The following is a 24,950-nucleotide window of genomic DNA, read 5'->3' as shown; positions in this document are numbered from 1 at the left end:
TATCGTGTGTTTAGTACTGATGGCTTTGTCAGGCGCTAGATAGCAAACATCCACCTTACACGAGCAGTCATACACAAGGGAGGGGATGATTAATGAGCGACTTTCACACATCAACACACACATGATTTCAAGTATACACTAGCGCATGGCCGTGCGGTCATGTGAACCTTTTATAGCTTATTAACACAAACAAATGGAGCAAGAACGTCCACAACAACATTATTATATATAAAAATCTATGAAGTTTTATTAATTATGTAGATATAACAATATATCAATACAAACAAAGTTCCAAAACTGCATAAATGTGCTCTATGCACTATGTATAAAATATAAAATAGAGGACAATGAGGAGGAGACATGACGGTAGCCAAGTTAGGGGGGGATGTTGCAATACATCCTTAGGGCAACAAACATGAACCAATCCCAAATCTATAAGCGGTCCCACAGGGTCCCCAGTAATGTAAGTAGCGATATATATACTCAGGCTAGCCGCATACAAATAATCCTACAATATTCAAGGTTCATGCTTACCCATTGCAATCATCAGGGAAAACACCCCCGCCTCTCTCAGCTACCCCGGATGCGCGTTTCGCGTTCTAGGTTTTTCAACAGGGTCTTTTATAGCTGCAGCAAGTACAGGACCTTCCCAGAAGGACCAATGGGAGGCTGCCACAGAAGTTGAGCACCTTCAGGACCTTCCTAGAGGACCAATGGGATTTGCTGCAGTATCTAAGCATGTGACCCTTGATCTCCAATGAGAGATCTTACCCTGGGCATGTGAAAAGCAGGACTTAGTCCCAGAAAGACCTGCTCGCTGCTGAACATTGCTGGCTACAAGGACAGAGCCTGGAAGAGCAGTAGTAATCAGCCTGAGCTAGGCGCAGGGACCGATGTCTCTGCTGAGCAGACTCAACTGCGGCTGGAGAAGAATGGGAGACCGCAGCAGAGATGGTTCGAGATTCCCTCTGTGCAGAGGCGGGAACTCGACACCTAACACTCAGACCCTCCTGCATTGAAGTTAAATAGGTTTTCAACGCTACAAAGAAGCTTAAATACATGTAAAATAATGGGCTAATACAGTCATGGCCGAAAGTGTTGGCACTCTTAAAATTGCTCCAGAAAATGATGTATTTCTCCCAAAAAATTATGGCAATTACACATGTTGTGTTATACATGTTTATTTCCATTTTGTGTATTGGAAAAACATTTAAAAAAGCTGTAAAACGGCAACTTGGACATTTGAAACCCCCGTCAGGTACATCGGGACTCTTCTTTTTGCTGGGGTCACACTTGCGAGTGCAATGTGAGAAACTTGCACGAGTCTCTCGATTCAATACCTGACACTGCATGTATTTCTATGCAGCCACAAGCTCCGGTCCCGAGTGCCGGCGGCAGTGCCAGGAATTAATGAGAGAGACTCGTGCGAGTTTCTTCAATCACACTCGGAAGTGTGACCCCGGCCTTTACCTTGCCTTACCTCTAGAGTCATGTGGGTATTTACTGTAGATGACTGTTATAGAGCTTTAATATAGATATTGGTGTGGGAGTTGTTCTGCCTTCCTCCAAGTATGATGTGGTGTGGATTCTAGCATAAGGCTAAACCTTCATCCATTTCCTCAGTAAACAGACGGTATAGGTTCTTAAGTCTATGTATATTTATTGAGATGGTGAACAATGAACAACAATAGTGGATGATATTGTGAGATATGCGATATAAAGGATGATCAGGTAAGAACTACAAAGGAAATAACAGTGCATCAGTACTTGGCACATTACAGCATGTTACAGGATGCAATAACATGAATAACAGAGATTGCAGAGCTAACACAGCATAAGGCAGATACACATTTATCATGGCTATCTTAGGGAAAGTATAGGCTGTCAGCATTGTATTACTTTAAGCAGGCAAACATCTATCTGCATACAGAGAAACAGCAATATGAAACAAAGCACAACATGCCTAACTACACACTCTGCTACACAGTGGCTGCATAAGTGTTGTAACATAACACACACATGTAAGTACATTTGTGCCTCACCGGAATCCGCTTATCAAGAGCAATGATCTGCAGGAAGAGAGAGCAAGGAACATGTGGGTAAGACTCAAGGTTCAGGGGAAAATGGCTACTTTTGCCTGGGAAACCAGGGGGTGGTTCTAGTCAGAACACAGGCTTAAAGCAAAATGCTCCTGGATACAGGAACAGGATAATTGTGTACCTAATGACCTTTAATGGTGACAACTAGGACTACATTTGTGAATTAACTTGCTGCACATTAATGGACAGAACAGGAGTCTTACTTGGATATGACATGATTAATTGCCTTGTTTACTAAATTACTTATCTATTCGCACCTTTTTGCTATGCATGGTATTTTTTCTTTAATACATAACCTAGAATGGTGTTATGGTTTAATTTTTGCTTGTTGAAGTCCCCTGTGTTTTATTCATTACTTGTGGTGTATCATTCTTTCTATGTTTTTATCTTTGTCTTGTGATATACATTAATAAAGATGTAAATGTGATTTCAATGACTTGCATCTTTTTTCCATTATAGGTGTTATTGGTGTTTAAAGCATATAAGCCTTACTGTATGGATTGGAAGTATATATGTTTATTGTATAATTCTTTTGTTAAATGAGATTTTTTGGAGTTTGGTTAACATAAAGGCATAACATGAAGGGAGCATGAGCCCTGGGCAAAGAAATGGGCAAACCCGAACACCCACCATGCTTGTCATAACAGAACTTCTTTGAAATCCTGCCTTTTGTCAGGGCCTCAAATGAAACTGTGATTTCTGCTTTAGCTGTCTGCTTTAGCTTGGCTTTTTGACAAAAATATTTAAATAATTTAAAAAAAATGTGTGAGAACCCTCTGTGAAAAATGGGGGATGTAATGTCAGCTTAGAATCCTCCTAAAAACATGTTTAGCTGTGACACAACACCTAGCTCAGCAGGTGGCCCAGCCTTTTCAGCTTACAAGAAGAAATTCACACCCCAACAAGCAAAGCTAGCATCTAAACATCTACAGGAAGACCTACTGCGGAGCCCATGCCATGTAACTGCTTTGTTCAGACAACTAGTATTTCATAAGGAGAATATGGACTTATAGTACAACCTAGTCACACACTGGTAACATTTTCAAGATATCTGAAATGGGCTGAATGCCCTCCAGAGTCTCGATACGTTCTAGCACCTCAGGGTGGAGAATTACGTAAAATGCCTAGTGGGAGCCAGGTAGCAAGCCATCTGTAGCAGGAGCCTGCCCAGATCTCATGGTACCAAAACCATCTCCCTATGACCATTCATAAAGGAGTTATTATGACCCATCTTAGGTTTGGGTTTTTTTCCTGCTAGATGCAAGGGGAGATGACTTATATCCAACCCAGGGGCAGGAGGGAAGTGACCCCAAGGGGTTAAATACTTGTGTAAAGCATGGCCTATTACTTTTTCTCTGGGGAGGTTACAACAACATATCGTATGGGGAGAAGTCAAGGTACAGAGGGAACCACAAGCCTCCCATGTGGCAGCCATTCCCCCACAAGCCAGGCCTTTCATCTAACTGGTAATTGACTTTTATATTCTGCACACTTTGTCCTACAACTAGGGTTGAGCGAAACGGGTCGGCCAGATTCAGAAGTCGCCGACTTTTGGCAAAGTCGGGTTTCATGAAACCCGACCCCTGTGTGGGGTCGGCCATGAGGTCGGCGATCTTCTGATCTGGAATCGGAATTCCGATACCGAGTTCCGATATGTTTAAGATATCGGGAATCGGTATCGGAATTCATATTTAAGTGTAAAATAAAGAATCAAAATAAAAAAATATTGATATACCTCGGACGCGCCCTGGTTCTCACCGGCAGCCTTCCTTCCTAAGAATGAGCACCTGAAGGGCCTTTGATGACGTCGCGGCTTGTGATTGGTCGCGTGAGCGGTCACATGGTCATCACGCGACCAATCACAAGCCGCAACGTCATCTAAGGTCCTTCAGGCGCTAATTCTTAGGAAGGAAGCATCCGAGGGCGCGTCCGAGGGTGAGTATATTCCTAATAGGTATATACTCACCCTCAGACGCACCCTGGTTCTAACCCGCAGCCTTCCTTCCTAAGTATCAGCGCCTGAAGGACCTTAGATGACGTCGCGGCTTGTGATTGGTCGCGTGAAGCCCATGTGACCGCTCACACGACCAACCACAAGCCGCGACATCATCGAAGATCCTTCAGGCGCTCATTCTTAGGAAGGAACCAGGGCGCGTCCGAGGGTAAGCATATCAATATTTTTTATTTTGATTCTTTATTTTACACTTAAATATGGATCCCAGGGCCTGAAGGAGAGTTTCCTCTCCTTCAGACCCTGGGAACAATTGGAAACCCAATGCACTGCATTGGGTTTCGTGTTTCGGCCGACCCCAACCCCGACTTTTCAATAGGATCGGCCGATTTCACTCGACCCGACTTTTGAAAAAGTCGGGTTTCGTGAAACCCGACCCGATCCTATAAAAAGAAAAGTCGCTCAACCCTACCTACAACTACTGTATTTGCATATCTGCCCATTTTATATGTATAACCATTGCATACAGTATATAGTGGTTTGTCTAGTTTGCCCTTAAGGCGATTGAATATATAATTTAACCTTGGGCTGCTCTTTTATCTTGATTCACGAATCTCATGTCCGTTCGTGTTCTCGGTTTAACTTTCCATGCCAGCGGGGCTGGTTTTTGCCTTGATTTAATCCCGTTAACAGCCTGGGGTTATATATAGCGAAGAACTGGTGGCAGTCCTACTGGGCTGAACAGGAGCTGTTTCACTGGTGCTAGTAAAAAGGGGTCTTTCAGCCTGTCATTTTTGTGAACGATTGTGGTGCTATGTCAGCGACTGTGTGAGCCACATACTGTCATTCCTCATGCCTCCCTGGGCCTGTGTGGATAGAGAGTGTCTGTGGAAAACTGTGGTGATGTGGAAGGTCACATTGGTGCAAGTGAGGAGAGCATATATTGTGATCCCTTGGACTTAATAGTGACGTCGGGCGGGGTGGCGAGGTACAGTTTCTTCACATGTGGTGGAAGCGCTGGGATTCTGCATGAGCTCCCTGGTGTCATCCTTCACACTCTTTATTCTTGTTAACCAGCCATGATAAAATTGACAGCTAAGGGTTGCACCCCCAGCTGTCAGCTTTGCATGCTTTGGCTATCAAAAATAGAAGAGACCCCACATCATTTTGTTATTATTTATTTATCAATGACAGCACGCGTACACTGATAAGAGTAGTGATCTTTCATCAGCTGACACCTTTGACTGGCAGTAGCCTTTTTACCGCCAGTCACAGATACTGGCTGACGCTGTCATCTGTCAGGCGGTAACTAACTTACCGATGGTCAGAGCCATCTGTGTGTTTTGCGCTGCCATGTGGATGACAGTATGGGAAACACCTGATTTTCGTGGTGACGAACACGAATAGTAAGGCCGGGATCACACATACGCGAGATACGGCCGAGTCTCGCAGGTGAAAACCCAGCTCTGGCGCTGGCACTCCGGAGTGGGAGTGCAGCCGCACAATAATACATGGAGCTGCACTCCATCAAATGGAGTAAGTTTACAAATCCACTACCAGGAACACTCCACAAGACAACTGACAGGACACTATGGCTCCATGAAGAGAGACACAGATTTGTCGATTTTACGGGATGCCAGCTTAAGGGACTACGGCCCTGCCTGGAAGAATACAGATCTGCTCCATTGACCATCACTGACCCCATGGATATGTTTGGAGAAGCCATGTTGGGATCCTCTGGTCACCTGGCTCCATGCATCCTCTTTGTCGGTGCCTGCCAAAAGCAAGATGCCAGTTGTGGGGGTAGGCAATCCTGTAAGTCTTGAAGTCGCAACTGCTCTAATCCCGGTGAGTCAGTGGAAAGGTGAGACTCTGTAATTTTGTACCATCTTAGGCATTTTGCTGGGACTGTTCTATATGTTACTGTCTGTTTGGTGGTAAAATAAATTATTGCCAAGCTGTTTTACCCTCACCCTGTGTTGTCTAAGTAGTATTCTGCACACAAAAAAAGTAGAGCGGGCATTCATTGGAATGAGCCCTGGTCCATGTGATCTCAGGCAAGCAGATGAGAGCACCCACTGACCCCCCCTATGTCTCCACACCAAGCCAGAACTCTCTGGGCATGGATACAAGATGTGTGTGAATATCCTGAGCTTCGGGGGTTTCCAGGCACGGCATATGATTCTCTAGCCTCATGTGACATTACCTGTGTGGTGTGCGGTGCACAGTTGACAACTTGCCTGCCCAGCTAATCATAAGATGCTGTTGTCCATGGAGTGAGGAAACTGAGCTGGACCATGCATTGGGGTTGTTCAAACGGTTGTTCATCTCTAGAATTAATTGAGTCAAGTACAGACTATTAGAATTAAGTTAAATCATCGAGAGTGGAGATTTATGCTGATAATAATGTGCCTGGTATAGTGTTACTAACCCTCCTCATTTTGACATGCAACAATACAACATAGCTGACATTAAATCCTCCATCTTCTGTTGACTCTGTCCGAGTCTACACAGCAAAGTACACACTTGATCTGCAGAAAAAAGTATCAACCTATTCTGCTCCAGTTCACAATGCAAAACACTGTAATACTACTCCAACAGTTCTAAGTATTATTCTGATAATAATTCTAATATTTATATATTATGTAATTGATTACATTTACAATAAAAAATCATAATTTGCTCATCATTAAACAGAAATACTTGAGTACATTCTCCCTTGAAGTTGTAACTTTAGACAATTTAGAGATTTTATGGGTTTTATTGTTAGTCCTGACTTATGATTTGAACCTGAATGTGAAAAGAAACATTATTCCTTTAGTAAATTAATGTAGCGGAAAGCAGTTAAGATATCCATTGCTATTGCCTTTGGCTTTTTGTTCTCCAATCTATTATTGCTTTACAGGCTATTTGAGTTTAACATTTGAGGAATCTCTGAATTGTTTAAGGACAATGCAATTGATTTTCCTCACATGCAAAGGGAATTATCATATTGTTCTATATTTAGGTCTCCATGAGCTAAATAACAACCATTAAATTCTAAAATCAACCTGAGCTTCTGATAAAAATTCACCCAAAAAAAGAAAAGAGCTCAAGATTCTAGAAGACTTGAAAAAAATACCCGATTATGACCTGTAGTCTATCACCAAAATGAAATGCAAATACGGTACTTATTTTTTTCACATGATATGCCTAGCAGCTTCCTTCGGGCTTTTCTTTGCTGGCTCAAACACAGTGTTTCTCAACTTCAGTCCCTAAAGGGCTATTCCAGTTTCAGCAAACAAATATGGCTCATTATTTAATTAAAAATATACTTTTAATTATCCAATTTATGCAAATGTATATTTCAATTCACTTTATGTACCAATTCCCCATTGTATTCAAGATCTTGGATGACTTTCATCTTAAAGGATCTTTGTTGTTAACTTCAAGCAGAAAAAAAGTCTTTTCACGTGGTAGACAGACTATGAGCCAGTCACCTCTGTGTCCTTTGCTTGATCATGAAAAGATTATTTTTTTCATTTAAATAAAACAATCATCATCGCAGCATCTAGATGATTAAAAGAAGGAGTGGGCTACCTCTCCCTTAGTAACAGCTGCCATCTCCTATCTAAGTAATGGTAAAGTCTGTCTTCACTGAATACAGATTTTACCCTGTGGTCTCGCTCATACTGGTGTTTATTCTCTAGTGCGAGAGAATCAGGCCAACTATGCTATTGATACTTGGCTCAAGCTTTGTCAGAGCTTGAGCCAAGTGTCATCTGAGTGTAATCCGATTCTTTTGCATGAGAGAATCACAGCACAGGTGTGGAGAAGATGGAGAATTCCTCCATCTTCTCTATTATCTCTGTGAGCCTACATTGGACTCGGATGACAGTGATTTTTGTCAAACCAGATGGATGAGCTCATGGCTGGATCCGTAACTGGGACACATTTCTAGAGATGAGCGAACTTGTTAAGAAAATGTTCGCCAATCTCAAATTCAGCACGAACGTTGCACATTTGGATTTGTGTTTGGATTCCCGAGCTTCTTCCCTAAAAATCGGAAAAAGTCGGCAATAGTTCGGTAAATGATCAAATTCACTAAGGGCTCTTTCAGATGTCAGTGTTTCCGGTAGCTGCACAGGCCGCAAGACACCCCGCAACCTGATTACACACAGATGACATCCGTGTGTCATCAGTATGACACGTACTGGTGCCTGGGAATCAGCGATACTGTTCACGCTGTTCCCTGGAGCTGGGTGCTGAAGTGAAGATAGCTCACATCACTGTCCACTGCTCTCACTGGGTAAGCGCGAGAAGGGGACAATGTTGAGAGCTGCATTCAATTGTTAAACACAAGAGCAGGCGGCGGCTTATGGGAGTATTCATCATCGCTATAAATAAATAAGTTTTAAAAAATGACATGGAGTTTCCCGGTATTTTTGATAACCAGCCAGACAAATCTGGGGGATGCAACTCTCAGCTGTCACTGTTAGCAAGGCTCGTTATCATGAATAGAGGGGGCCGCACATATTTTTTCATTACTTTTTTTACAAAGCGCCAAGCTAAAGCAGACAGAAATTGTCAGGCTGTTAAGGGACCATGGATATTAGCCCCCCAACCTAAAAATAGCACCTCACAGCTGACCCAGAAAAAGCACATCTATTAGATGCACCAATTCTGACACTTTGCCTGGCTTTTCCCACTTGCCCTGAGCCGGTGGTAAGTGGTGTTCATATTTCTGGGGTTTATGTCACCTTTGTATTATCAGGTGAAATCAAGCCCACGGATTAGTAATGGATATGCATCTATAAGACGCCTGACCATTACTAATCCTACAGTTATATTGTAAATAAACACACACCCAGAATAAAGTCCATTAACCCCTTAATGACCAAGCCACTTTGTAGGTTAATGACCAGGCCTTAATTTTGAAATCTGACCACTGTCACGTTATGTGGTTATAGCTCTGGAACGCTTCAATGGATCCCGGTGATTCTGACAACAGTTTTCAAACTTTTAATTTTTTATGCCCCTAAATCAAAGCATTATGTCATAGATAATAAATAACATTTCTCACATGTCTTCTTTACATCAGCACAATTTTTGAAGCATAATTTGTTTTTCTTAGGAAGTTATAAGGGTTCAAAGTTGACCAGCGATTTTCCAACAAAATTTACAAAACCAATTTTTTTAGGGACCACCTCACATTTGAAGTGGCCTATATGACAGAAAATACCCTCATGGGAAAAAATTCTTAAAACTACACCCTTCAAGATGTTAAGAACCACATTCAAGAAGTTTATTTACCCTTCACGTGCTTCACAAGAACTGAAGCAACGTGGAAGGAAAAAAACCGAACATTTAACTTTTTTCACAAAAATTTTAATTCGGGCTCAATTTTTTTTCATTTTCTCAAGGGTAGCAGGAAAAAATGAACCACAATATTTGTTGAGCAATTTCTCCTGAGTACACCAATACCCCATGTGTGGAGGAAGACCACTTTTTAGGAGCACGGCAGGGCTCAGAATGGAAGGAGCACCGTTTGAGGTTTTGAACGTAAAATTGGCTGAAATCGAGAGAAGACGCCATGAGATCGCCATTGGCGCATTTGGTGAGCCTCTGATGTACCTAAACAGTAGAAACCCCCCACAAGTGGCACCATTTTGGAAACTAGACCCCTCAGGGACTTATATAGATGTTTGTTAAGCAGTTAAGCACCCTGAAACCCCAAGTGCTTCACATAAGTTTATAATGTAGTGCCGTGAAAATTAAAAATCACATGTTTTCCACAAAAACCATCTTTTAGCACCAATTTTTTTATTTGAACAAAGGTAGCATGAGAAAATGGACCAAAATAATTATTGTGCAATTTCTACTGAGTATTCTAATATTCCATGTGTGGAGGAAGACCGGTGTTTGGATGCACGGCAGGGCTCGGAAGGGAAGGAGCACTGTTTCATGTTTTGAATGCAAAATTGACTGAAATCGAGAGAAGACGCCATGACAACGCCATGGCGCATTTGGAGAGCCTCTGATGTACCTAAACAGTAGAAACCCCCCACAAGTGGCACCATTTTGGAAACTAGACCCCTCAGGGACTTAGGGTACCGTCACACAGTACAATTTTGATCGCTACGACGGCACGATTCGTGACGTTCGAGCGATATAGTTACGATATCGCAGTGTGTGACACGCTCCTGCGATCAGGGACCCCGCTGTGAATCGTACGTCGTAGCACATCGTTTCAAACTTCCTTTCGTCGTCTAGTGTCCCGCTGTGGCGGCATGATCGCATGGTGTAACAAAGGTGTGCACGATATTGTATACGATGTAAAGGGCGGAGGAGCTGGCTACGTAGGAGCGCAAAATTCTCCACCTCCCGTGTGCTGATTGGGCGGTACAATACTGTGCGCTCATTCGACAGACAAAGGACTATTGTTCCAAGCGGATAAAACCGGAGCTGTCGAGCGCTCTATTCATTTCTCTCTGTAGCACGTGCTGGATGCAGAACTCCTAAATTCGCTGGATTCCCTGTACTTTTATAACTACTATAACTACAGACTTTTACCGCAAAAGGTATGCATAACGCTACAGCGTAGCAGATGTTGCGCTTCAACGGGGATAAACGCTGGAGCGTGGTCGATTGTTCCTTTATGGAGAGTAGGGTAGGGTAGGCCAGAGAACCTCAGGTACACAGCTGTAGCGTGGCCCAATTAATTAATCCTTTTACAGATCGAGATGGTTGACTGCCCCATTTAATGCCAGTAGTAACATATATAGTTATTAGATCAATGGTCAAAACATTGTTTTGTAAGCACGTGTATTTATTGTACATTTGTTTTATTTTTAGGAACTATGCTCACTTCCGATGAGAGTTCTGTTGTTGCTGCTGCCCTGGTGTTTGAGGCAGCACGTCTCCAAGAGGAGAGACGTCCTAAACGAAAACGTCGCATGTGGACCCGGAGCTGGCTGCAGAAAAGATCCACATTGTCACACATGGGTCTCATAAGAGAGTTACGTGACAATAACCCTCATGATTTCCGAAACTACCTTCGGATGTCAGAGGAATCCTTCCAAATAATACTGTCTGCTGTTACGTCACTCATACAAAGGCGTGATACGCCGATGCGTGCAGCCGTGCCCGTGGATGAAAGGTTGGCGGTGACACTGCGGTTCCTGGCAACAGGAAGGTCTCTTCAGGATTTGCAGTTTTCCGCAGCTGTTTCCAGACCTTTCCTGAGCGTTGTGATTCCGGAGACATGCGAGGCCATTGTGCACAGCTTAAGGCATTATATGGAGGTACTACTATATTATTTTGGCTGTTGTGTTATGTCGATATATTATACTAGCTATTTAACCCGTTCTACGCCCTGGTTGCGCGCATTTCTATTGGTATATGTTCTACATCCTATCATGTGCTGCTCCCATCCTGCGCCCCCATTCTGACATGTGCTGCTGCGATCCTGCGCCATCCTGCGCCTCCATTCTGACATGTGCTGCTCCCATTTTGCGGCTCCATTCTGACATGTGCTGCTCCAATCCTGCGCCACCCTTCTTTTATTTGCTGCTCCCAACGTAATTTAATAGGTTATATTATTTTGATACATTGTTTTGCACCCCCTCTCAGTCAGTGAAGCCGTCTGATAAAATGGCTGCCTGCATATTCAGGATTGTTGACTATAACTTTGTTATACTAATCAAAACTGTGCGTCAATCACTCTAGGATGTCCACATGAGAGTGTATGTGCACAACAATATATTTGACCTAATTTGTACATGTTTCCTTCTCATCTTGCAGTTTCCCAAGACGGCGGAGGACTGGAAGAAGATTGCTTCCGATTTTGATGAGCTGTGGCAGTTTCCAAACTGCGGTGGTGCATTAGATGGAAAGCATGTGCGCATCATGCAAACAGCCAACTCTGGATCCTTTTTTTTCAACTACAAAGGATATTTCAGTGTGATCCTCATGGCCCTTGTCAATGCGAACTATGAGTTCGTCGATGTGGATGTTGGCATGAATGGTCGAGTCTCCGACGGTGGAGTTTTTGAACACACTTCATTTGGGGAAAGCTTAAGGAACAATCAACTGCAGTTGCCAGTAAATGAAGACACAAAAGCAAACCTCAATTTTGTTTTCATCGCAGACGAAGCTTTCCCTCTTCATCCACATTTGCTGAAGCCATTTGCACAGAGAACACTCACACCGGAGCGCCGAATCTATAATTACCGGTTGTCGAGGGCCCGTCGTGTGGTTGAAAATGCCTTTGGGATTATGGCTAATCGGTTTAGAGTGTTCCACACAGCTATCAACTTGAAGCTGCCGTCTATAGACTTTGTGGTTTTGGCATGCTGTGTGCTCCATAATTTCCTGAGACATCATGATACGAGCTCCTATTCTCCTCCTTCGTTTATTGATGCAGTGGACCCAAGAACCGGAGATATTGTGCCCGGGGAATGGCGTACACAACCTGATAATTTAACAGCTCTTCAAGCACTTGGATCTGGCAGACAGGCAGACGATGCAAGGGACTGTCGAGAAAAATACTGTCAGTACTTTAATGGTTCTGGAGCTGTACCCTGGCAGGATCGCGCCGTATAAAAAAAATATTTCTTTTTGTTTTGCTGTTTACTCAACAATATGTATGTTATGCTTTCGTGTCCACAATGTAAATTTGCGAGTAGGTCACTGTCTTTTCTGTAATAAAATTAAATTGTATTTATTTCTCCCGTTATTGTTGATTGTTCATTTTAGATACTACGTTATAGCGGTCGGTCTATATTGCATTCCAAAGTCAAATGTTGACTTCCTTCCATTCCAAGCTCTGCCATGCACACAAACAAAGGTGTACCCACACAGAATCGTATTTTCAATCATATAAACCTCTGTAAATGACTTAAAATGTGATGAGATGCCGAAAAAATAGTGTTGTAAACCCTTATAGCTCCATAAACATTAAATAATGAGATTTTTTTTTTTTTAGATAACAATTTCTTTATATGTAACAATCTAACTCCAAAATATAACATAACCAAAAAAACAATAAAAAAGAAAAATTATCTTCTTCCACGGCCCAACAGGTGTCGCAGTATCACGCCCTGCTGCTCAACTTGAGTCTGGAGGAGCGCTGCTGTCTGCTGCAGGAGCGCTGCTGTACGTTCCAGGCGCAGTTGTCTGGCCAGGAGGTCTCTCACGGTGGGCGGTTCTGTGGATAGAAGAGGTTGGAGAACTGATGGTGATTCCGCTGAAAATACCTATCGACCTCTGTTGCTGGACCAAATTGAGTGTGTTGTAAATTTCTATTTGGTCCGGGCACACAGGGCTTTTTTTTTTTTAAATTAAATTTTACAGTTTTTGTTGTCAATTGTGACATTCCACCGAGATATCCACTCGTATTATCTTAATACTTACGGAGAAGGGACGCCGGTTCTTCATTGCCAGAACCACTACTGCTTATTTCCCATCCATGACATCTGGCCACTGCTGCTAAAAGGAAATAATAACAGATCTGTTTAACTATGGAACACGCCGTTGCAAAGCGCTCGCTGTTTTTGTCACTTACGTATGGTAGCTTTTGGGGAGAAGGCCGCCGACCCGGGGGAGGAAAATGAGGGCCGGAAGGGAGGTGTTGAGGGTGGTGTTGGGGTGCGAGGCCGCATGGTCAATAAACATGTTGAGGTCCCGGGCTCTGGGCTGCCGCTGGTGGCGGATGAAGGAGAGCTTGTCTCAATGAGAGGTGCCTGTTGCCGGCGCCTTCTCTCTACACATAAATGAAACAAACAAAATGTTTAGACATTCCTATACTGTATGTTATAAACCAAGTGCAGAGCAAAGGGAATCATTTAAACCAATACGGTTCCTGCTTTAATTAGTCCTAAAATTCAAAGGGAATGAACGCTGTGTTCTGATCGTGTTTTGCAGCAGCATTTGGAGAAGTTGTAACAGAGAAGCTTGTCTTTTATATGTGTAGTACTGTGTGTGCTCCATATTGTGTGTTCCGTACGATGTGTACGTGGTACTGTGTTAGCGGCACGGTGTGTACGTCGTTGTGTGTGCGGCGCTGTGTGTGCTCCGTATTATGTGCGACACGGTGTGTATGCCGCAGTACTAGAAGAGCATCACGGCTGTGCGCGTCTACTGATTAGCTGCCATTATTTCTCCTCCGGGCACTGTGCGCGCAGGATAATGTATACAATATGTACGCTACACTGTTATGTCACCTATGCTATAATTACATTTCTATGAGTGATGGTACACTTACGTGAGGTCCTGGGCTGTGGCCTGCTGCTGTTGGTGGATGAAGGAGAACTGGCAGCAATGGCAGGTCTGTGTTGCCGTCGCCTTCTCTCTACACATAAATGAAAGAAAAGCAATGTTTTAAAAACAAAGAACAGGGATTCCAGAGCCCCCCCCAAAAAAAAATAGCCCGCAGGCCTACCTCCTCATAAAAGCGTGCATCGCCCAATTCCCCCATACTGGTACTTGCCTCGCCTTGTCTCCGCACGCAACTCAGCAAGAAGGTGTGGATTTTTGTGTCGGAGGTCAGCCCATTTCTTACGCAACTGCTGCGCACTCCGGCGGATGCCAAACCTCCTATCCAGCATTTGGACAATGCGACGCAGCACCTCCTGCTTATGTTGGTTCGGGTGTGCTGGGAGAGTCTTCTGGCACTCATAATCAAGTGCATCCATGCGATGTACCAAAAACCGGAGCTCGGTGTGCCCCAAAGGGGCAGATCTCTGTCTTCCAGCCATTACAAATAAAAAGACGCTATAAAGCAGCACCTAACCACGCCCAGAGGAAGTCCTTAACTGTGCAGTTCTCCCGCGCGATCCGCATCGCTATAGCGTTGCCGTTTATGGACAGCGTCACATTTGTGACGGTTGAGCGCTACAGAAGGAACGCACATAGTAAATGACGTTCGAACGATGAAGATATAACGCCGGTGCGGCACGTAATGTGCGCTCGTGGTATATGACGGCGTGATGACGTTACAGCGTTCCTGCGTGCCTGCGCTACCTTGCTTTGCTTCCCTGACATCCTTAAAATGGCTGCCAGGCGACGTGATCCTCCTATGGGTGTCCCAGAGCTAAAGTTCATGATTACCACTATGGATCAGATGCAGTATGAAACCACAGGGCTGGTGCTGCACCGCAACCAGCACAAGGATGAAGTTGTGCGGGTGGTGTCTGAGGGCCTCAGGAAGCAGTTTGGGATAACGAGAAGTAAGGCCCAGATTGTGAAGAAATGGGGAGATCTTAAATCAAAAAGCCCAGCGCGCCTGCAGGAGCTTCGCCGTGAGATCCGCAGTGGTGAGTACGCAGGTACCCAAAAGTATTGCACGGCGAAGGGTTAATTGGGTGTGTATGTGGTGTGTATGTGGCCCTGCTATGGTGCAATAATGAAAGGAGCAGAGCACTATGTGGCCCTGCTATGGTGCAATAATGAATGGTGCAGAGCACTATGTGGCCCTGCTATGGTGCAACAATGAAAGGTGCAGAGCACTATGTGGCCCTGCTATGGTGCAACAATGAAAGGTGCAGAGCACTATGTGGCCCTGCTATGGTGCAATAATGAAAGGTGCAGAGCACTATGTGGCCCTGCTATGGTGCAATAATGAATGGTGCAGAGCACTATGTGTCCCTGCTATGGTGCAATAATGAAAGGTGCAGAGCACTATGTGGCCCTGCTATGGTGCAACAATGAAAGGTGCAGAGCACTATGTGGCCCTGCTATGGTGCAATAATGAAAGGTGCAGAGCACTATGTGGCCCTGCTATGGTGCAATAATGAATGGTGCAGAGCACTATGTGTCCCTGCTATGGTGCAATAATGAAAGGTGCAGAGCACTATGTGGCCCTGCTATGGTGCAACAATGAAAGGTGCAGAGCACTATGTGGCCCTGCTATGGTGCAATAATGAAAGGTGCAGAGCACTATGTGGCCCTGCTATGGTGCAATAATGAATGGTGCAGAGCACTATGTGGCCCTGCTATGGTGCAATAATGAATGGTGCAGAGCACTATGTGGCCCTGCTATGGTGCAACAATGAAAGGTGCAGAGCACTATGTGGCCCTGCTATGGTGCAATAATGAATGGTGCAGAGCACTATGTGGCCCTGCTATGGTGCAACAATGAAAGGTGCAGAGCACTATGTGGCCCTGCTATGGTGCAACGATGAAAGGTGCAGAGCACTATGTGGCCCTGCTATGGTGCAATAATGAAAGGTGCAGAGCACTATGTGGCCCTGCTATGGTGCAATAATGAATGGTGCAGAGCACTATGTGGCCCTGCTATGGTGCAATAATGAAAGGTGCAGAGCACTATGGGGCCCTGCTATGGTGCAACAATGAAAGGTGCAGAGCACTATGTGGCCCTGCTATGGTGCAATAATGAATGGTGCAGAGCACTATGTGGCCCTGCTATGGTGCAACAATGAAAGGTGCAGAGCACTATGTGGCCCTGCTATGGTGCAATAATGAATGGTGCAGAGCACTATGTGGCCCTGCTATGGTGCAATAATGAAAGGTGCAGAGCACTATGTGGCCCTGCTATGGTGCAACAATGAAAGGTGCAGAGCACTATGTGGCCCTGCTATGGTGCAATAATGAATGGTGCAGAGCACTATGTGGCCCTGCTATGGTGCAACAATGAAAGGTGCAGAGCACTATGTGGCCCTGCTATGATGCAATAATGAAAGGTGCAGAGCACTATGTGGCCCTGCTATGGTGCAATAATGAATGGTGCAGAGCACTATGTGTCCCTGCTATGGTGCAATAATGAAAGGTGCAGAGCACTATGTGGCCCTGCTATGGTGCAACAATGAAAGGTGCAGAGCACTATGTGGCCCTGCTATGGTGCAACAATGAAAGGTGCAGAGCACTATGTGGCCCTGCTATGGTGCAATAATGAATGGTGCAGAGCACTATGTGTCCCTGCTATGGTGCAATAATGAAAGGTGCAGAGCACTATGTGGCCCTGCTATGGTGCAACAATGAAAGGTGCAGAGCACTATGTGGCCCTGCTATGATGCAATAATGAAAGGTGCAGAGCACTATGTGGCCCTGCTATGGTGCAATAATGAATGGTGCAGAGCACTATGTGGCCCTGCTATGGTGCAATAATGAATGGTGCAGAGCACTATGTGGCCCTGCTATGGTGCAACAATGAAAGGTGCAGAGCACTATGTGGCCCTGCTATGGTGCAATAATGAATGGTGCAGAGCACTATGTGGCCCTGCTATGGTGCAACAATGAAAGGTGCAGAGCACTATGTGGCCCTGCTATGGTGCAACGATGAAAGGTGCAGAGCACTATGTGGCCCTGCTATGGTGCAATAATGAAAGGTGCAGAGCACTATGTGGCCCTGCTATGGTGCAATAATGAATGGTGCAGAGCACTATGTGGCCCTGCTATGGTGCAATAATGAAAGGTGCAGAGCACTATGTGGCCCTGCTATGGTGCAACAATGAAAGGTGCAGAGCACTATGTGGCCCTGCTATGGTGCAATAATGAATGGTGCAGAGCAATATGTGGCCCTGCTATGGTGCAACAATGAAAGGTGCAGAGCACTATGTGGCCCTGCTATGGTGCAATAATGAATGGTGCAGAGCACTATGTGGCCCTGCTATGGTGCAATAATGAAAGGTGCAGAGCACTATGTGGCCCTGCTATGGTGCAACAATGAAAGGTGCAGAGCACTATGTGGCCCTGCTATGGTGCAATAATGAATGGTGCAGAGCACTATGTGGCCCTGCTATGGTGCAACAATGAAAGGTGCAGAGCACTATGTGGCCCTGCTATGGTCAAATATCACTGTTGCCATATCTGCTGATCGAACATTATTTTTTCCTTCACAGACGCAAAGACACACTGACGCCGCCATGAGGCATCCCACACCGCCTCAGATATCGCTGTGCCCTCCGAGTCAACGGCTCAACAACCCAGTAGGTTCACCCAATAATGTGATTAGGATTTGTTGTAAGGTCCCCTCTACCCCCCCCCCACCTGCAGTCACTGTTGCCATTTATGTAAAAAAAAATTTTTTATTTTTTCCCCTCACAGAGGCAACGACACAGCGCCGCAGCCACGAGGCTTCCCACCCCGCCTCAGATGTCCGTGCGCCCTCTGGGTCAACGGCTCAACAACCCAGCAGGTTCACCCAATAATGTGATTAGGATTTGTTGTAAGGTCCCCTCTCCCCCCCCCCCCACCTGCAGTCACTGTTGCCATTTATGTAAAAAAAATGTTTTTTATGTAAAAAAAATTTTTTTATTTTTTCCCTTCACAGAGGCAAAGACACAGCGCCGCAGTCGAGTTTACCAGGCCTTTGACACGGACTCTGATCCAGAGTTGCCCTCCGTGCCTACAGATCCTAGTAGGTTCCCACAATAATGTGATTAGGTTTTGGTGGCAGGTCCCCTCTTCCCCCCCCCCACCTGCAGTGACTGTTGCCATTTATGTAAAAAAAATTTTTTTTTTTCCCTCACAGAGGCAACGACACAGCGCCGCAGCCACGAGGCTTCCCACCCCGCCTCACATGTCCGTGCGCCCTCTGGGTCAACGACTCAACAACCCAGTAGGTTCCCACAATAATGTGTTCCGGATTTGGTGGCAGGTCCCCTTCCCCCCCCACAACTGCAGTCACTGTTGGCATTTATGTTAAAAAAAAAAAAAAAAAATTTCCCTTCACAGAGGCAAAGACCAAGCGCCGCAGCCATGAGGCTTCCCACCCCGCCTCACATGTCCGTGCGCCCTCTGGGTCAACGGCTGAACAACCTAGTAGGTTCCCACAATAATGTGTTCAGGATTTGGTGGCAGGTCCCCTCTTCCCCCCCCCCACAACTGCAGTCACTGTTGGCATTTATGTTAAAAAAAAAAAAAAAATTTCCCTTCACAGAGGCAAAGACACAGCGCCGCAGCCACGAGGCTTCCCACCCCGCCTCACATGTCCATGCGCCATCTGGGTCAACGGCTGAACAACCTAGTAGGTTCCCACAATAATGTGATTAGAAATTGGTGGCAGGTCCCCTCTTCCCCCCCCCCCCCCCTCAACTGCAGTCACTGTTGCCATTTATGTTAAATATTTTTTTGTTTTTTTCCCTTCACAGAGGCAAAGAAACAGCGCAGCCACCCCGAGGCATCCCAGTCACCGCAGTACTGGCCCCCTGATGCTCTTCCGGAGAATATGACCCCAGACGAGGTCTTGCCACGTAAGTTTTTCCAACTCGCTTAAGATTGTCACTCACTGCATCTCTCTATGTAACCCTGTACATCAAGGGCCGTTTCAGAGCCTTCCGCCGCCTCAGATGTTTCATTCATCCTTTACGCTATTATGGGGATGTGATCACAGCCCACTATCTGGATAATACTGTGGTATTAATGTTATGTTTTTATGCTTTCTCAACAACAGCAGCCGGCAGTGTGACCATCGTAGATGTTAAAGCCAGGATTGAAAGGCTGTGCGTGACTCTGGCGCAGATTCAGGAGCAGCAGAATCTGGCAATCGGAGAGTTGAATAAGATTAAAGACATGTGCCAACTGTTGGAGGCGGGACAATAATACATATTATTACCGGGTTAAAAAATTTTTTGTTGTTACATTAAAAAAATTTAGTTAAACTATGATTCATTTTTTTTTTGTATTAGTTAAATGTACATGACTTTGTTACGTTAATTTGTGCCCTCATACAGTGCTGTGATCGAGACACACCAATCAAACAGTCGTGATAGAATTTCAAAGAAAAGCTTTTATTTAACACATTATGTTAACAAGACAATAAAAAAAAAGTAATGTAAAATAAGTTAGGAAATCACAAATCGTGATACGCCGATTCTTCCGGCTGATAACTTGGGTGCCTGATGGGCGAAGCCATATGTGAAGGTATTGGCGTGTAGGAGTTAGGGGGTGGCTGGACGAAGTGGGAAACGGGAACATTGTGTCGCATTGGTGTCTGACACTGTGACCAACCATTGTAATATGAGGGCTCTGTCCGCTACATTGGCCGGGAATAGACCAAACGAGTGTGCTTGTCCAAATCGCCATCTGTACCCTTGTTTACTGCTTCCAATATTAGACGCTCCGCTAGTGTTCTTTGGCTGTCGTCCATTTTGGCCAGTTTGTCAACAACATAGTGTCCAAACCCCTGCAACGCAGGGCTAACATTGTTTGTTAACACCTTTTTTGCAAGGCTCAACAGTTCATGTGAAACGTCTGAGGTGGCTTTCCGTTTCCTTGGACCTTGCCTCGATTGAGTCCTGGCAGGTGCCGCCTCCACTAAATCTGTTGTCGTGCAGTCCTGTGAACAGTCCAGTGTACTGTCCTGCGCACTGTCATCCTGGGGAAAAAAAAAAAAAAAAAAAAGTTACGAACCTGGCAACAAAAAGTTTGACCACCATAACCGCATCCAAACTATATATTCGTAGTAGGTAAAAAAAGGTTGTAATATATTTTAAGCTTAGTAATATTCTTTAACCTTCCCATTTATTTAATACTTTTAACTACACTGTTCTGACTGCTAGGGGAACCTGATTAATATTTTATAGTCTAAATAGTCTCAACAAGAGTACATCGGCAGCTTGAAGCGATACTATTTTCTATATTGCTTAGATGGTATGGTTTAGAAATATCGCCATTTCATACATATTATGTTCCACATATAATACTTTACTGCGACAGGGTTACTTATGTGGACATGTTTTTGTAATAACTTCAAACTGATGTGATAATCAGAAGTATAAAACATAAAATGCAGAGAAAAATTATGTAATTATAGGACACATTGGTGAACTTTCGTCCAAAGAGCTACTTACTTGTTGCCCTTGTGACTCCTGCTCGGCGTGGTTCTCCGAAACAATTTGTTCCACAGGTGCCAACAAGTGAAAACACGTGGAAGGCCGTGGCACCTCTTGGTCCCTCAGAAAATTCAGATGTTCAAAATACCAAAGCTTTGGCACATGAACATCTTCGGTGGAAGCCCCGGACTTTGTAGTGTGAAGAACCTTGTTAAGCTCCTTCCTCCACACCGTGCGGAGCGCCTGAATTTTCTTTTTAATAACCGCTTCGTTTGCTGGCTCTTCTGGTGCATGACGATTGTAAAGCTCAATGAGCTTTAAATAACCCTCCTGCCTCTTTTCCCTGTTACAATACTCTGGAGATTTGATTTTCCAGAGGCAGGGAAAAGACTGGTATATTTCGATGAATTCCCTGATGAATTCCACACGATTTGACATCTGAAAAATAATTATTAAAAAAAAAAAAATTACACGGTTGACAAAGAGTCCTTTAAACAATACTTTTGCCAGTGTGCCAAACACTTAACAACAACAGCCACACAAAGAGCTCATGCCTACCATCCATTGTTCCATCTGCCACGCCAAAACAGTGTACCGCCTGCTTCACTACAGCAGCCACACAAATCGCTCATGGTGACCATACATTGTACCATCTGCCACGCTGTAGCTCACCAGACACAACCAGTCACAACCAGTCACAACAGCGTACCATCCGCATCGCTTCAGCGGCGGAACGAAGCGGTCATGCCGACCAAACAGCGTTCCATCTACCACGCTCTAGCCCACCAGTCACAACCAGTCACAACCAGTCACAACAGCGTACCATCCGCATCGCTTCAGCGGCGGAACGAAGCGGTCATGCCGACCAAACAGCGTTCCATCTACCACGCTCTAGCCCACCAGTCACAACCAGTCACAACCAGTCACAACAGCGTAACATCCGCATCGCTTGTTTCATCTGCCACGCCATAGGCCACCATAACCCAGAACAGTGTACCGCCCGCTTCCATACAGCAGCCACACAAAGCGCTCATGGTGACCATACATTGTACCATCTGCCACACTGTAGCTCACCAGACACAACCAGTCACAACAGCGTACCATCCGCATCACTTCAGCGGCGGAACGAAGCGGTCATGCAGACCAAACAGCGTTCCATCTACCACGCTCTAGCCCACCAGTCACAACCAGTCACAACAGCGTACCATCCACATCGCTTCAGCGACGGAACGAAGCGCTCATGACGACAGTACATCGTTCCATCCACTATGCCCAAGCGGTGTAACATACCTCGAAGCTGCGGTGCAAAGCGTGGAATATTCTGTGAAATACTGAATCCGATGTCCTAGTCCAACAAGTGTCCAAGTACAAAGTGAAGAAAGGAAATTTTGAAACCGGTGAGGTGGCTTGGAAACAATAGCGCTCAGGTGACAAATTTTCCAACCAATTGTGTGCTCAGAACCTGTGACCTATCAGCACATAGCTAGCAGCTCGACACGCCCCCTAGTGAACAACGTCACGCACAGATTATGCAAAATTTGCTCTGAATCGTCTTGTGTGACACGACCGTACGACTGTCCCATACGACTTCTACATCGCAAATACGTCATGAAATTATCGCTCCAGCGCCGTACATCGTGAAGTGTGACCGCAGTGGAGCGATAATTAAGCGACGATGTAACGTCACAAATCGTGCCGTCGTAGCGATCAAAATTGCACTGTGTGACGGTACCCTAATATAGATGTTTGTTAAGCACCCTGAATCACCAAGTGCTTCACATAAGTTTATAATGTCCAAGACAAAAAGAAACAAAAGGGGTCGAGCTCCACAGCCTTACCTTTCAGCAGATCAGCGGCGATGATTCACAGCAATCAGCCTTCAGTGCAGGGGGTGCTCGCATGGAAGACAACTGTGTACATATGACTAAGAGCAGAAAAATGCGGCAGCACTCACCCTGTAGTGGTCCAATGCTTTTATTCAAGACATGAGGATTTACAGCTTCATGGTCCGAGGGAGTGCAGGTGAACGGGAGGTGAGCAGGGAATGACGACGGCCGTTTCACGCTGATCAAGCGCTTCAACAGGTTGATGGAGCACAGAATTCGCTGAATTTCTGTTTGGGGGTAATCACCAGCCATTTTGCTTTTCCAGAGCAATTGTGCTACCAGTAATGTGGAAGCCCCCTATATTCTGTTAAGAGATGATGGAACTGAGTGAGGACTTGCTTTTTGTGGATTGAGTTGAAGATTTTATTGGATACATTTTTCATAACATTTGGGATAACATTTATATAGTGCTCTACTCTGACCACTTACTTTGGGGTTTCCATCTAAATCTCCATGTGACGTGACAGATGAAGCCCCAGAGGTATCCATTCACTATAATGAGGCAGCAGAGTTACTCTTGACTCCATCAGGCCTCTGTTCAACATTGTCTTTCCTTTCAGAGGTGCAAAAAACTGTGATGGACCGTATTTTTATGCAAGCCTAAAAAGACGGACACTGCCGTATCACAGGTCCTTTGGCGTTCACAGTGCCTCCATCTGCCTCATTATAGGGAATATTCCGCTGGGGTTTCCTACTGAATAACATATTTCAGAGATTTACAAGGAAACCCCGGTGTAAGCCCTCAGTGAAAAGTGCAGGATAAATGTGCGCTGAGCTTTACTGTGATCTTTCGGAGAATAAAAAATCCACAACAGGTGAAGAATTGGTTTTATTTACTTTTTACACCATATAAGTGATTAGGCAACTTTATTCTTTGGGTCGGTGCGATTACAGTGATACCAGGTTTATATCTTTTTTATGTTTGGCTGCTGTCACACACTAAAAGAAGCTTTTTTTAAAGAAGTTTTTGCAGCACCATATTTTGAGAGCTATAATTTTTCCATATTTCAGCCCACAGAGTCATGTGAGGGCTTAATTTTTGCAGGACAAGTTGACTTTTTTATTGGTACCATTTTCAGGCACATGACATTTTTGATCGCTTTCTATTGCGATTTTTGTGGAGGCAGAATGAACAAAAAACAGCAATTCAGGAATTTTTTTTAACTCCGTTCTGCATGTGGTAAAATTGCTTTATTCTTCTGGTCAGTACGATTACAGCGATGCCACATTCAAATAGTTTTTTTATGTTTGGCGCTTTTGAACAATAAAAACTTTTATAGGAAAAATAATTATTTGTGCATCGCTTTATTTTGAGAGCTATAACTTTTATATTTTTCCGCTAATGTAGCTGTATGGTGACTTGTTCTTTGCGGGTCAAGATGGTATTTTCAATGATGCTATTTTTATTTACAGTCGTCTTTTTGATTGCATATTATTCCACTTTTTCCAAGCGGTATTATGATAAAGCATTGTTTGCTACTTCTTTTAGTGCTTTTTTTTAACGGCTTTCACTGAAGGGGTTAATTAGCATGGCAATTTTATAGATCGGATTGTTCCAGACGCGGCGATACCAAACGTGCACTTGTTTTGTTTATTTATTTTTTTTACATAAAAATGTGTATTTATTGGTGGATTTTTTCCTTTTTTTAAAAAAAAAATATTTTTTCAATTCCTTTTTTACCTAGTCCCTTTATTGGACTTTCACATTTTTTTACTATGATTGCACCTATAATGCATTGCAATACACTATACTGAAAGCTTCTGAAACCATGCTGTGAGCGTGGTCTTAGAACTTTCTGTAGCCTGGTGTCCCGGGGGTCACCATGGCAACGATTGGGCCCCACAATGACGTCGCAGGGATGCTGGTCTGAAGGCAGAGGGAGCTCCCATCCCTCTGCCTCACTACTGAACACTGTGATCACACTCGATCGCAGCATTTAGGTGGTTAACAACCAGTGTCAGCGCTGACACCACTCTTAGCTGTTAGTGCAGATGCTCAGCCACTGGCAGAGCTGAGCTGCTGCACTGATTGGGCATTAAGTGCTGATATTTCAACATCTCCTGCGCGATCATGCTGTGATTGGTCAGTCAGATTGACTGACTGGTCACAGAGATCTGGGTGCGGGGACCAACGGCATGGTCCTCGCACGACTTCCCGTGCCTCTCAGCTGTCACAGACAGCTCTCGGCACTGAGCTATCCTGAGTGTTTTCATGCAGTGATAGTTTCAATGCATGATGGGC

At 44.7% G+C, this 24,950-nt stretch overlaps 1 protein-coding gene and 2 long non-coding RNA genes across 5 annotated transcripts in view; all 3 read left to right on the top strand.

The window, feature by feature from the left end:
- The window catches only part of LOC138665731 (uncharacterized), a 101,943-nt gene that overhangs the window by 67,151 nt on the left and 9,842 nt on the right, over positions 1-24,950 (top strand). The gene's annotated exons all lie outside the window — the stretch shown is intronic.
- On the top strand, positions 10,602-12,766 carry LOC138667771 (uncharacterized). Its single transcript, XM_069755865.1, has 2 exons — positions 10,602-11,333; positions 11,833-12,766. Exons 1-2 carry the CDS (start codon positions 10,890-10,892, stop codon positions 12,631-12,633), a joined length of 1,245 nt encoding a protein of 414 aa, XP_069611966.1. The 5' UTR covers positions 10,602-10,889; the 3' UTR covers positions 12,634-12,766.
- On the top strand, positions 18,340-19,649 carry LOC138667770 (uncharacterized). Of its 3 annotated transcripts, none has more exons than XR_011318930.1 (3): positions 18,340-18,406; positions 19,140-19,241; positions 19,442-19,649. It is a non-coding gene; the product is annotated as an uncharacterized lncRNA (long non-coding RNA). The 3 variants fall into 3 exon arrangements; XR_011318929.1 differs by lacking the exon at positions 18,340-18,406 and adding an exon at positions 18,752-18,810; XR_011318928.1 differs by lacking the exon at positions 18,340-18,406 and adding an exon at positions 18,935-19,015.

This window comes from Ranitomeya imitator, chromosome 2 (genome assembly GCF_032444005.1).
Source record: "Ranitomeya imitator isolate aRanImi1 chromosome 2, aRanImi1.pri, whole genome shotgun sequence".
Classification (NCBI taxonomy): Eukaryota; Metazoa; Chordata; class Amphibia; order Anura; family Dendrobatidae; genus Ranitomeya; species Ranitomeya imitator.
The sequence above is the reverse complement of the archived record's forward strand: the minus strand, read 5'-3'. Positions and strand labels throughout refer to the sequence as shown.